This window comes from Muntiacus reevesi, chromosome 4 (genome assembly GCF_963930625.1).
Source record: "Muntiacus reevesi chromosome 4, mMunRee1.1, whole genome shotgun sequence".
Taxonomy (NCBI): Eukaryota; Metazoa; Chordata; class Mammalia; order Artiodactyla; family Cervidae; genus Muntiacus; species Muntiacus reevesi.
The window spans coordinates 144,769,510-144,781,701 of record NC_089252.1 but is presented as its reverse complement, the minus strand read 5'-3'; the positions used below and the strand labels follow the sequence as shown (position 1 = coordinate 144,781,701).

At 41.6% G+C, this 12,192-nt stretch overlaps 1 protein-coding gene across 2 annotated transcripts in view; it reads right to left on the bottom strand.

Moving 5' to 3' along the window:
- Nucleotides 1-1,034: 1,034 nt before the first annotated feature.
- Nucleotides 1,035-12,192, bottom strand: part of BIN2 (bridging integrator 2) — a 36,418-nt gene continuing 25,260 nt past the window's right edge. The window contains exons 8-12 of one of the 2 annotated variants that reach the window (XM_065932106.1): nt 11,556-11,631; nt 10,488-10,570; nt 6,433-7,126; nt 3,135-3,209; nt 1,035-2,162 (exon numbers count right to left, since the gene is read on the bottom strand). In XM_065932106.1, the coding sequence (XP_065788178.1) occupies nt 2,133-2,162; nt 3,135-3,209; nt 6,433-7,126; nt 10,488-10,570; nt 11,556-11,631 (958 nt within the window). In that variant the 3' untranslated portion in view covers nt 1,035-2,132. The remainder of the gene's footprint in view (nt 2,163-3,134; nt 3,210-6,432; nt 7,127-10,487; nt 10,571-11,555; nt 11,632-12,192) is intronic. The other variant, XM_065932107.1, reaches the window with a different exon arrangement.

The following is a 12,192-nucleotide window of genomic DNA, read 5'->3' as shown; positions in this document are numbered from 1 at the left end:
TTTAAATGGAAGAATAACAGGATTAGATCTTAGAAAAATGACTCCTAAGTACGAATATGCATTTCCAGCTCCCTAAGCGATATGTCTACTGAAAAGTCCTGCAAGTTCTCAAGCTCTTTGTATCAATGTTTGTATGAGACACCCAATAAACTGCACATAAAGGGTACAATTTGATCAGTTTTGACAAATGGACACACGTTAAATTATCACCACTATCCCAATCAAATCACCCCAAAGTTTCTTTGCCCTTCTTTGTAATCCACCCTCCTTACTACTCCCACCCTCTACCACCGTCACCACAGGTCTTCCTGTCATTCCTGTAGACACTAACATGCCTCCTCCCAAACTGGGTCAGTCAGAGTCTTTCTCCAGGGAAAGAACACGGTGGCAGGAGGCAGCTGAAGCTGAGTATTCCAATGACAGCAGCCAGGAGGGGCAGTCCATGCATTCCTGCTGCAGACATCCATAGACTGGTTCTTTCTGCAGCCTGGCTGTCCTTCAGTTCTGTGAGCTGCGTAATATCCTTCCATCACATCCTTTAGTGCTGAATTGTGTTAGTTTGTTGCCTGAAACTAGAAAACTCATATATAATGCACTTCCTCCTGTAGTCACCATTCCAGGAAATGTTACCACCAATTCTACTCTCTCAAGCCTAACCTAAAATAACTCCTTAAAACTTCAGTCTTCCTCACATGTCCCCTCTCAACTCATTGCTAAATCCCGCCTATTCTGCTCCCTGCTGAGTATTCTGTCTCTGCAAAGTTCTCACTCCGCCCCGCTCCGCATCACTGTGTCTCTAGTACTCAGCGCAGTGCTTGGCAGACTACTCAATAAATTCTTGCTGAATGACTGAACGAATAGTAACATCATCCTTCACCCCCAGAAACAAAAGCCAAAATGGATGAGCGCTTGTATATGTATGCATATTTATCAGGGTGGCAGGACTTCAAAGTGAAAATTTTTTTTTAATTTATTATTTATTTATTTACTTTTGGCTGCACTGGGTTTTCTCTAGTTGTGGTATGAAGGCTTCTCATTGCGGTGGCTTCTCTTGTTGCAGAGCATGGGCTAGGGTGCTTGGGCTCAGCAGTTGCCCCTTGGCATGTGGAATCTTCCCAGACCAGGATTCAACCCATGTCCCAAGCACTGGCAGGCGTATTTTTAACCAGTGGACCATCTGGGAAGTGCTCAAAGTTAGTTTTTAATGTTTTCACAGAAGCAAATGATAGGACTTGAATCTAAGACTTCTGATTCCAAATTCCATACATTTCCATTACACTTTGTACCTATATCATGTATCCTTCCCCTTCACTTGGAGTTCTGTTTCTTCTTCCATCCTGGTCAGAGCCTTACTTACATCAAGTACCAATCTGTAGACACTAGACACAGCTCTAAAATAAAACCCCTTTCCAAGGATATTTGCTTACTAATAAAGGGTAGAGGAGGTAGGCAATAATGCATCTAGACTGAGGAGAGGAGCCTGTGGCCCCAGGCATTAGCAAAGTGTTATAGTCAGGAGGTAGGGGGAGCTGGAGGTCAGGGATGTGACTAAAGCTTTCTGTACCTGGGGTACAGTCAATAACCTTGCCTAAGTGGAGAACAGTGTGCTGGCCTGGAACAACTTCTTGTGTCCAAAAAGAAAAAAAAACAAACCCAAAAAACCCCATACACATCAGAATAATACTTTATTTAACAATCTGAAAATCTGTTCTTTTGGTTTTAAGTCCTGCAAAATGAGTGGTAAATCAAAGATTTGTGCATAAGTCTCTGAGTATATGTGGTTATATGTCTGTATGAGGACAGATGTCTATGTCTACAGATGCTTTTGCTTTTTGTAGTCTCACTATCATTTTAGCCCCACTTAATTAGTATATAAGGTCTTATTACTCTAACAACGCTAAAACCTGAATTAAATATTCCAAGTCCAATAGTCTTTTCTCCCAAGCCTGCTTCCCTCCCTCCCTTAAGTCTGCTCCTCAGCCTCCATTAATGCTAGGTCTTTAGAGACAGCCAGGATTCACAGTTTGAGAAACCAGAAATGAATGTTGGATCGTTAGTCCCTATGACCTACATCCTCTAGCTGTGGAGTTTCTCTGGGGAGGTGTATGTGGGGAAGTCCTGGCAGTTCCTCTTCAGAGTTGCGAATTTTGAATGGTAGACACCTAGAAAGTAAACATGATTGCATTAGATGTGGACCTGCCCTCCCACCAACCACTCAAGGGAAGTAAAAAATCAATCTTCCTCTCCTGAATATATTTAGTGTAACACACTGGCCTTTATGGGGCGGGGGAGGAGGATGTGAAACTGGCTATTGGGATTATTTTAAAGCCTTATTGCAGAGACTGTTCACTATCTCATTCACCATCTCTTTATGAGGATTCGCAGAAGAGATTTCTTTCTTTTTTAAAAAATTACTTATTTCTAGCTGCGTTGGGTCTTGGTTGTGGTGCTCCGGCTTAGGCTACCTTCAGCATGTGGGATCTTAGTTCCCTGACCAGGGATTGAACCCATGTACCCAGCAATAGAAAACAAATCTTCAACCACTGGACCACCAGGGAAGTCCCAGAAGAGATTACTTTTCATCTTAGTAGCAGGAGTTGTTCTGTTAAGGAAGGGGCATCATAAAGTGGGTGAAGTGATCAGGTTTTCCCTCTTCTTCTTGGATGTTAGAAAGTCTGGAACCAATTTTGTGGTCTATTGTTAGTAAGTCTATTTTACACAATGCATTTTTGTACTTGCCTAATTCATGGCTCCATTTTATGCCACTATTGCTAATGTACAGAATTCTGCGCTACTTTACTACATTTTGTATGTGTGTGTATTTACCTTTTGTATGCTTTTTGTGTCTCTTAACTCCTTTTTGAAATAAGTTTAGGCATAACTAAATACATTCTTAGGAGACGGCTATGAGAAGGGATCAGGAGATCCAAGGCCAGTTGCGAAATGGGCACAAAGGAAGCCTCATGTCCTCTTGATTCTTCCAGCTCCTACCTGCTTGACTTTGCCCTAAGGAATCTTTTCACTGCTGGGTTCCCCTCGCAGCCCACAGTGAGGATTCCAGCCTGCAACCAAGCCTTGGTCCATCCCCAATCCCAGTCTCACCACCGTGTTCTCTGAGCATCTGGCCTCCTTACCTCTTCTTCAGGCTCAGGTGCTATGACATTGCTCTCTTCTGGAACTGCAGAGTCATGAAGCTGAAGACTTTGGTTCTACAAAAAGAAGAGTTCTATTGGTGAGATATGGCTCAGCCTCCCAGCCTGTCGGCTTAGAAGGGTCTTTTGTGCCTTACACTTTATAAGGGTCACAGGTAATACTAAGGGCAAACATATAAAGTTGTTTCACTGCAGCCTGAAAGCATCAGGGAACGCTTTATGTCATCCTCTCTTGGATTAGGAAAACAAGATTTAAAGGCTGAAATGACCCTTGCTGGGACAGGCAACCAGACCTTTGAATTCCAGAACTGTTTCCATAATTTGTGTGACATGCATCTGTATAGATGTATTTATGTGATGGTCTGTAAGAATACAAATATAGGTCTTAAAACCACTAGCTACCACTTTTAGACTAATTCTCCTCAAGAATGCACACACTTAGATGATCCTAACCCATGGCAGTTAGGAGAGCCAAGTGGCCTGATGTCTTCTTTGGGAAAAGGTCTAGGTTCTGAGATGGGAGCCTGAGGCATGGAACTACTAAGCTGGGGAAGACCTTGGCACTCTAAGGTTTTAAAAGCATTTTTAAAAATTGAAATTTAATTTATACACTATAAAAGTCATCCTTTTAAAGTAAAACCTAACAGTATGATAGTCAGGTGAAATCCTGTGATTTCTCCTTTCAGGAAAATTTCCTTATTCTTAATCCCTCTGCTGATTCTAGGCCATGAATTACCTCAAAGGTAATACTAACTCTGGGCTTCCATGGTGGCTCATTGGTAAAGAATCTGCCTGCAAGGCAGATGACGCGGGTTTGATCGTTGGGTTGGGAAGATCCCCTGGAGAATGAAATGGCAACCCACTCCAGTATTCGTGCTTGGAGAATCCTATAGACAGAGGAGCCTGGCAGGCTGCAGTTCATGGGGTCGCAAAGAATCAGACATGACTTAGTGACTAAACAACAGCAATACTACCTCCAAGTAAGTAAGTGCTACCTCCAAGGAAGTTACCAAAATCTTCATGTTCTCTCAGGTGATTCAAAGCTGGGCAAGAACAGATTTTCTCACAGTTATCTTTTTATTTACCCACTTTTATATGTGATAGGTCCATAGTTCTGCTTGAGAGAACATATGATTTATGATGTATCTGTGAGGGAGGTGAACAAATCTTATAGGGACACAAGCTTCAGAGGACTGATGATGCTGACAGGCCAGGATCTAAGATGCTCTATTGCTTAATTCCACAAGAAAACTATATCTCCTTAGCCACTGACCAAAGCAATGCCACAGGAGAGGCTGGGAGTAAGGAAAGATTATATAAATCTCAAATGTGAGGAGGTTGTGTCCTGTACCTCTTTCCCTAGGAAGATAGTGTCACTAGCCTGTTCCTCAAAACAGTCAAGCAGCATCACAGCCCCCAGAATTTCCCCTTCAGTAAAACTACTCCAAGAATGCAAACTTATTCACCTGAGCCAAACAGGTCATTCTATTGCTGCCTCTACACTAAAATCATACATTACAAAGTCAAATTTAATTTTGGGTTTTCCATACATTGGGTTGCTTTTTTTCAGTGCAGAAAAGTGGCTCTACTCTTCACTACACAAAAGCCCACATTGACCTTGGGCTTATTCACTATCCACATGTCCTGCATATCTCTCTCACACAGAATAGCAACCTCAGACCGGAAACCAGCCAAGGGCAAGTTTTATGTTCTATGTGTTAGGATTTTCAATATCTCAATATCTCACATTGAGTCACGTGAATATCCTTCCCAGACAAGGATATAACACCCTTGATGACTCAGATTTTAGTACCTCAGGGGAGTCAGTTGCGATAAGCTTATTGTCCTCATGTCTTCTATCTTCCTTGTCTTGCCAGGCATCACAGCCTTGTGTCCTTTGTCTATGCTAGCTCCTCTCAGACAGCAGGGAGCTCCCAAGATAGCCGGGTCGACCTTCAGGTAGGCATATTCAGTAGTAGTGTGCTATGATCTGAGGTGTACCAGACATCTCACACTCCCAGATATCTACATGGTTCATGCCCTGGCCTCCTTCACTGCTCAAGTGTCACCTTTTCTGACCACTGTTTAAAACCGCAATTCAGCACTCCCTCCTGGTGCCTTCCCCTACTTAATTTTTCTCTGTAACTCTTATTAACACTAAACTGTAATTTTACTTACTTATTCTGTTTCTTGTTTCTTTCCCCTCCACTAAAAGGTAAGATGCAGGAAGGCAGAGAAGTTTGTTTGGCTTCACTCTAATAACCCCACTTCCTAGAAAAGTGTCTGGCACATAGAAGGGTTTAATGAATGATTGTGTAATGAATGAATGAATCTGGATGCCATCTAGTCAGATGCTGCACCATAACACTCTCCACAGTGTAACTGACAGGTAGGTGACCATATAGCTTAAGCTTCTAACATCAAGGAAGAGGAACTATTTTTCAAGGTGGCTCATCCTTTGGTTTTTGGACGCCCCTGGTGCCCCCTTTCCCTGTAATAAAAAAAAGCTTTTTCCTGTGCCATTTTTTAACAGAGCTAATTGCTGAAAGTTCCTCTACATTGATTCAAAGTGTACTTAAAAAAAAAAAAAAAACTATACATAGAGCCTTTTTTTTGTCCTCAAGGAGTCTTTAAGAACAAGTCAATCTCTCTGCTATAAGATAGACTTTCCATGTAATTTGAATAGAATATGACTTGATTTCCAGATCTTTCACAGAGGGTCTATGTCTCTATTTTAACACAATGCTTTTCTCATCAAAATTTTCACTTTTCAAAAGACCATCCTTTTGCTTTACAGTCCTCTATGAGTTCCTTCTAGGCCTCTCTCATCAAAGACAATGCCTTGGAAATTTGCTGATGCCATTTTGCTTGGGGTCTATTTACCATAGTTATAAGTATGACAAAGTGAAATGAGACCTTCCTCCCTACCCCACATTAAAAAAGGTAACGATCAGGATGTCAGTTGTAGATACTTTATATTGGGAACTCCCAGAACTTGGAGCAAAAGAAAGAAAGTAAGAATTAGTAACAATCTGGTTATACTAATATTAGAGATAAGCCCTTTGCAGAAGTCAATTACCCTAGCAGTACAGATCACTAAATTAGTTGCTATGATGATGTGAAAGAAATACCAGAACCAAAAAAGGTGTCCAAGACTATCCTTGAAACTGTAATATAATGACGTAAAATCCTATCTACTGTGGGGTAACCTGAGCCTAGCAAAAATGGTCCAAATGGAGATTATAAAAGGGAATAAAGACTCAGCCAGATCTGTTCTCACCTGAGACATCATCAAAGTAGGGGACGTGCAGAGCTCTTCTGGGTTCAGACTGTCGGTGTTTTCCTTTGCTCTTCCCGGCTTCTCTGGTGGCTGTGGGTCAGGAGAGGCCTCTGAGGAGGCCCGAGGGCTGGTGGGTGAGGCTGGAGGGCTGCAGGGCGTGTTCCCTAAGGAGGCCCTGGGACTGGGAGTGGCTCTGGGTGGTGGAGGCCTATTAGGTGGTGCTGAAGCCCTCTGCACAGAGACTCTCTTCTTTGGCTCTTCAGATCCTTCGCTTGAGGTACGAGTTCGGAGGACTACTGCTGAGGAAGATGAAGCCTGCTCTGAAGGGGTCAGAGCTCTGCCTGGTGGTGGAGCTGGGGAGCAAAGGAAAACTTCCTCCTGGGACTCTCTATCCTCAGTGAGGGGTGAGGGCTGGGACTGGGTGGGGCCATTGCAGGCTGGCAGAGGCTCTTCTTCCTCAGAGGAGCTTGTCCCCGCCTCCTCCTCTGTTTCCTTGTCTTTTATGGGCTCTTCTTTAATTTCGGAGTTGTCTTCTCCCTGGGCTGAATCAGATGCCAGCTCTTCCTCACTTGCTGAGCTGGAGTCCTTCTCACTCTTCAAGGAAAGTGCAGAAGGACTGGTAGGTGAGGTTAGAGGGCTGGAGACTGTAGATGTTCGAACTGGGGGAGAGATGACTAAAGAGCGTCTGTTGCTGCTAAAAAAAGGAAGGGCATTTAGATTCAGAAGAGCTAAAAACTGGAAGTAACCCCAATACCCCAAATATATAATGATACATTCATATAATAATAAAACAGAAAAAAGCAATTTAAAATGGCATCAGAAAGTTTGTATAATTTGCAATACTGCTTAAATTATAAAGTGGAAAAAGGCTATAGAATTTTTATCCATATCACAATCTTGATTATCTAAAAATATATAAAGAAAAAAGAGACTGGAAAAAAAACTCGTCAATATATTAAAGTATTTTTCTCGGGGAAAACCAGTTCATGAGTGAAATACAGTTGATCCTCATGGATTCTGTATTTGCAAATTCATCTACCCTCTGAAATTTATTTACACCTCAAGATCAATACTTGTGATACTTTCAGAATCACTCTCGGACACATGCCAGCTATGAAGAATGATTGCCTGACCAGTACTCTCCCAACTGAGGTCTAACAAGGCAAGCCTCTGCCTTCCTGTTTTAACTCTCTTAGTGTAAATACGTCCTGTTTGCCAAGTTTTTACACATTGTTGTGCTTTTCTTTGGTGATTTTGCTACTTAGAATGGCCTCCAAGTACAGTGCCAAAGTGCTGTTTGAGATCAGAAAGTCTGTGATGTGCCTTCCAGAGAAAATACATATGTTAAGATAAGCTTCATTCAGGCATGAGTTATAGTGCTGGTGGCTGTGGGTTCAATATGAAGGCTGCTGCTGCTAAGTTGCTTCAGTCGTGTCTGTCTCTGTGCAACCCCATAGATGGCAGCCCACCAGGCTCCCCCATCCCTGGGATTCTCCAGGCAAGAATACTGGAGTGCATTGCCATTGCCTTCTTCCAATATGAATGAATCAACAATATATATTAAATAAGATGTCTTTAAACAAATATACAAGAAAGGTTCTGTATGGATCACTTGATGAAAATATTGGGACCAGGGGCTCCTAGGAAACTAACCCCATGTTTTCCCTAGGAGCAGTGGGTCAGTATTTACTAATTCAGTGCTTGTGGTGATTTCTAGAACAAAACTACCATGAACAATGAAAACTGACTACAACATTTATTGAGTATGCTGGATACTGTGCTGAGTATCTACAGCCAACATCAGCTTAACTCCTACTCATCTCCTTAAGTGTCTCCTGGGTACCAGCCACTACCTGATTAAGCAACCCACAAATATTTGCTTGATGTGTAGCAACTACATGCTGTATCCTGGGTTCAAGGATGGGAGAGAGTGATAGGAAGAGAAAGGGAATAATTTAGTTCCAGCCCTGTGGGAGTTTCTGATGTAAGATAAGCTAAGTGATATAAGGTTCTTTCTAGCACTAGCATTTTATGGGTCAGCAGGTTTAGAAGGCCCAGGATATAGCAAGAAAAATCAGATTTCTCTGCAAGGTTCTAGGACATCTTGGTGTAAGTGACGGTTAATTTCAGATGAATGGACACTTAGAGAGAACTCTGGTTTTCAATGCTGGGAAGAGAAGAAATAGAGTTTTTGGAAAAGGGAAGTCTATATTGGCCCGTTAGTGATTCCTTTTAATAGTCTGTAACTGACTGCTAAATGAGTAGTACAAATATCAAATACAAACAACTTACTGAGCCCCATCCTTTCTTCAAATCTTAAACTCAATTTCAGCACCTCCTCAAAGTCTTCCCTGACCATCTATCTGCATATTGCAATCACTTAACTCTTGGAATTCCTAACTGGTCTCCTTAGGTGCTTAGTATGTGCAATTTTATATTGTCTTGTTTTCTTAGGTACACTTTGTGTCCTTCCAACTTTTGTAAGTCACTTCAGGGAAAAGACAAGTCACCTATGTCTCTGGATCCCTAACTCTCAGCATAAAATCTTGTGCATAGAAAGAACTTAATAAAACTTAAAAGGCTTTAGAATAAGAAAGTGATCACATTATGAAGGTAACAGACATACCACATTGAAACACACAGGAAAGCAGGTCATGACAGGTTAAGAAAAGGTATTTGCAATGTGTATCACTAAAGGATTAATATCCAGAATATACAAAAAAAAACCCCACATCATATAAATCAATTTTTTAAAAAAAGTAAACAATCTACATGAAAAATGTGAATAAAGGATAAACGTGAAAATCACAGAACAGGAACCTTAAAAGGTCAATAACATGAACAGATATTCAAGTTAACCAGCCATTGTGGAGACGTAATTAAAACTGCAAAAAATTCCATTTCATACCCATTTCCTTGGAAAAATTAAGAAGTCTGACATGTCACATGTAGCAAGAACATGGGGCAACGGGGGCTTTAATTCACTGCCGGTGGGCTGTAGATTGGGACAATGGCTTTGGAGAGCAATTTGGCAATGGTAATGTCTCGTAAGGCTGAAGGAACCCAAATGTACAGATTCTGTGAGTCAGCAATTCCACTCCCAGTACATCCTAAAGAAACTCTTAATAATATTCATACAAGGAGAAATGTAAAACACATTCATCGCACCATTATTTGTAATAGCATAAAACTGGAAGGCAACGTCAATGTCCACTAACAGTTCAGATAAACAGATTGTGAACTAGCCATACAGTAACATCCATAGCAATTATGAAAAGGAAAGATCAGTGCTAACAACATGTAGCAACAAGGATAAGTAAATCTCAAAAACAATACTAAGAGAACAAAAGAATACATACAGTATAATTATATTTAAATAAAATTTTAAAACATGCAAAATAGTATTTTTGTGTATTCATATATATGTATAGTCAAAGTAAAAAAACATGCATGTGGATAATAAACACTAAAATTTAAGACAGTGGTTACTCTTGGTGGGGGACAGGAAGAGAAAGTGAATGAGAAAGGGACACTGGGAGATTTAATTATATATACTATTTTTTTCCTTTAAAAAGTTTTTATTTATCTATTCAGTTTTGGTTGCACTCAGTCTTTGCTGCGGCACACAGCCTTTCTCTAGTTGTGGAGAAGTGGGGGCTACTCTTCATTGTGGTTTGTGGGCTTCAGTAGTTGTGGCACATGGGCTTACTTGCTCTGCAGTATGTGGGATCTTCCTGGACCAGGGATCAAACCTGTGTCCCTTTCATTGGCAGGCGGATTCCTATCCACTGAGCCACCAGGGAATTCATTAGTTGATTTCTTAAATTTGGTGATGGGTATATGGCTATTTGTTGTACTATTTTTTATATCTTTAGTTATCATTGAAGTATTTCATAAATGAAAAATAATTTATTTAGGGGTGTAGCACAAACAAAAAGCAATATTATATACTTGGACACAAAGGAAAGGTCAGGATTTGGGATCAGAGATGAGAGTGCTGAATGTGTTCACACACAGGACAAACCAAACAGAAATGAGTCTCAGAAGCAGCTCACCTTGAGAGTCCCTTCACCACAAAGACTTTGTCGGAATGTTGCTTCTCCAGTTTGCTCATCACCTCGTAGAGATTGTGGTTCAGCTGGAGCAAGCAAGAGAGGAGATATTAGCCACGTGGGAACCTGGGACCAACAAATTCCTTCTCTCCCAAAATAAAACCTTCCTACCCTAAATGATAAAATTCCTCATCTCTTTTGCATTAGTGTCTCAGTTGTATCTTAATTTCTGTCTTCTCCATCACACTGGCAGTTCTCTCAAGGCTAGGTCCTTGATATCTGATGTTGATTCGTTCTAGCTTCTCTCAGGTGACCCAGGGAACAAAAAGTCATTGTAATATCAACTAGGCAAACCATAATTTAGCCAAAGAAACTGTGGAGAGGAACATGTGTGGATATTGATGTGAATATAATTCATACTGTAACAGCAAGGTGTCTTGGAATTGCAGGACTACAAAAGACCCCATGAGGTCATGTTCCATGACTGCCCATCACTACATAGGACTGGCCCTTTTCAAGACCAATAACTTGAGAAACTGAGCTATGTTTAAACACCGCCTCCACTCCCCAGCAACAGAAGACAAAAGATTGCACAATTTAGTTCCCCACTTCAGCTGTTCCTTCTATAGTCCTAATCTCCTTGGTACACCTGAAACTCCTGAAGCAAGTTTGGAGCATTCAGTTGTTAATGGAGCAGCACAGTCCATCAAGTGTTGTTATTTCACCATGAGAAAAAAGTAAACATCTGTGATGCCAATATGGATATTTAATGAAGTTATGTAAATTAAAGTGACCTTTGTATTTATTAGAAAAACCCTCCTAGGTGTCTAAACGGGCTCTCTGGTGGCTCAGATGGTAAAGAATCTGCCTGCAATGCAGGAGACCCGAGTTCAATCTCTGGGTCGGGAAGATCCTTGGGAGAAGGGAATGGCAACCCACTCCAGTATTCTTGTCTGGAGAATTCCATGGACAGAAGAGCTTGGCAGGCTACAGTCCATGGAGTTGCAAAGAGTTGGACATGACTGAGCGACTAACACTTTCAGGTGTCTAAATTGGCCAGATGTTTCTCACCTTGCTCATTTCCCTGTAGAAGACATCCCTCAGGTTGGAAATGTTTTGGAAGATGGTCACATAACAGCCAATACGACTATCAGGAAGCAAAAGAACAAACACATACAGTAAGTGCTGGTAAAGGAAGTCTCTGTTGAAGTATAAGGTAGATGCATCAGCCAAAGCCAGCCACTGCCGGGCTCCTCACAGAAAAGCACTCCATGGCCTAGACTCAGGATGTTGGGACCTGGATTCGTCAGAGCCAGGACAGGAGTACATTAGACTCAAAAGAGTGGGAAGGCAGCAGAGACATGACACCAAAGTATAACAGATCTCTATGAATGAAGTTTCCCGGTGGCTCAGAGGTAAAGAATCTGCCTGCAATGCAGGAGCCACAGGAGACATGGGTTCAAACCCTGGGTTGGGAAGAGACCCTGGGAAGGGCATGGTGACCCACTCCAGTATCCTTGTGTGGAGAATCCCATGGACAGAGGAGCCTGAAGGGTTACAATTCATAGGGTTGCAAAGAGTTGGACATGACTAAAGTGACTTAGCATATGTGAATGAAGTTATCTGATTCAGGCTATTCAGATACTGAAGTAGATGTGAAAGTGCTTTGAAGAATTTTAGAAGTGATGTATAAGGCCATACAGCTATA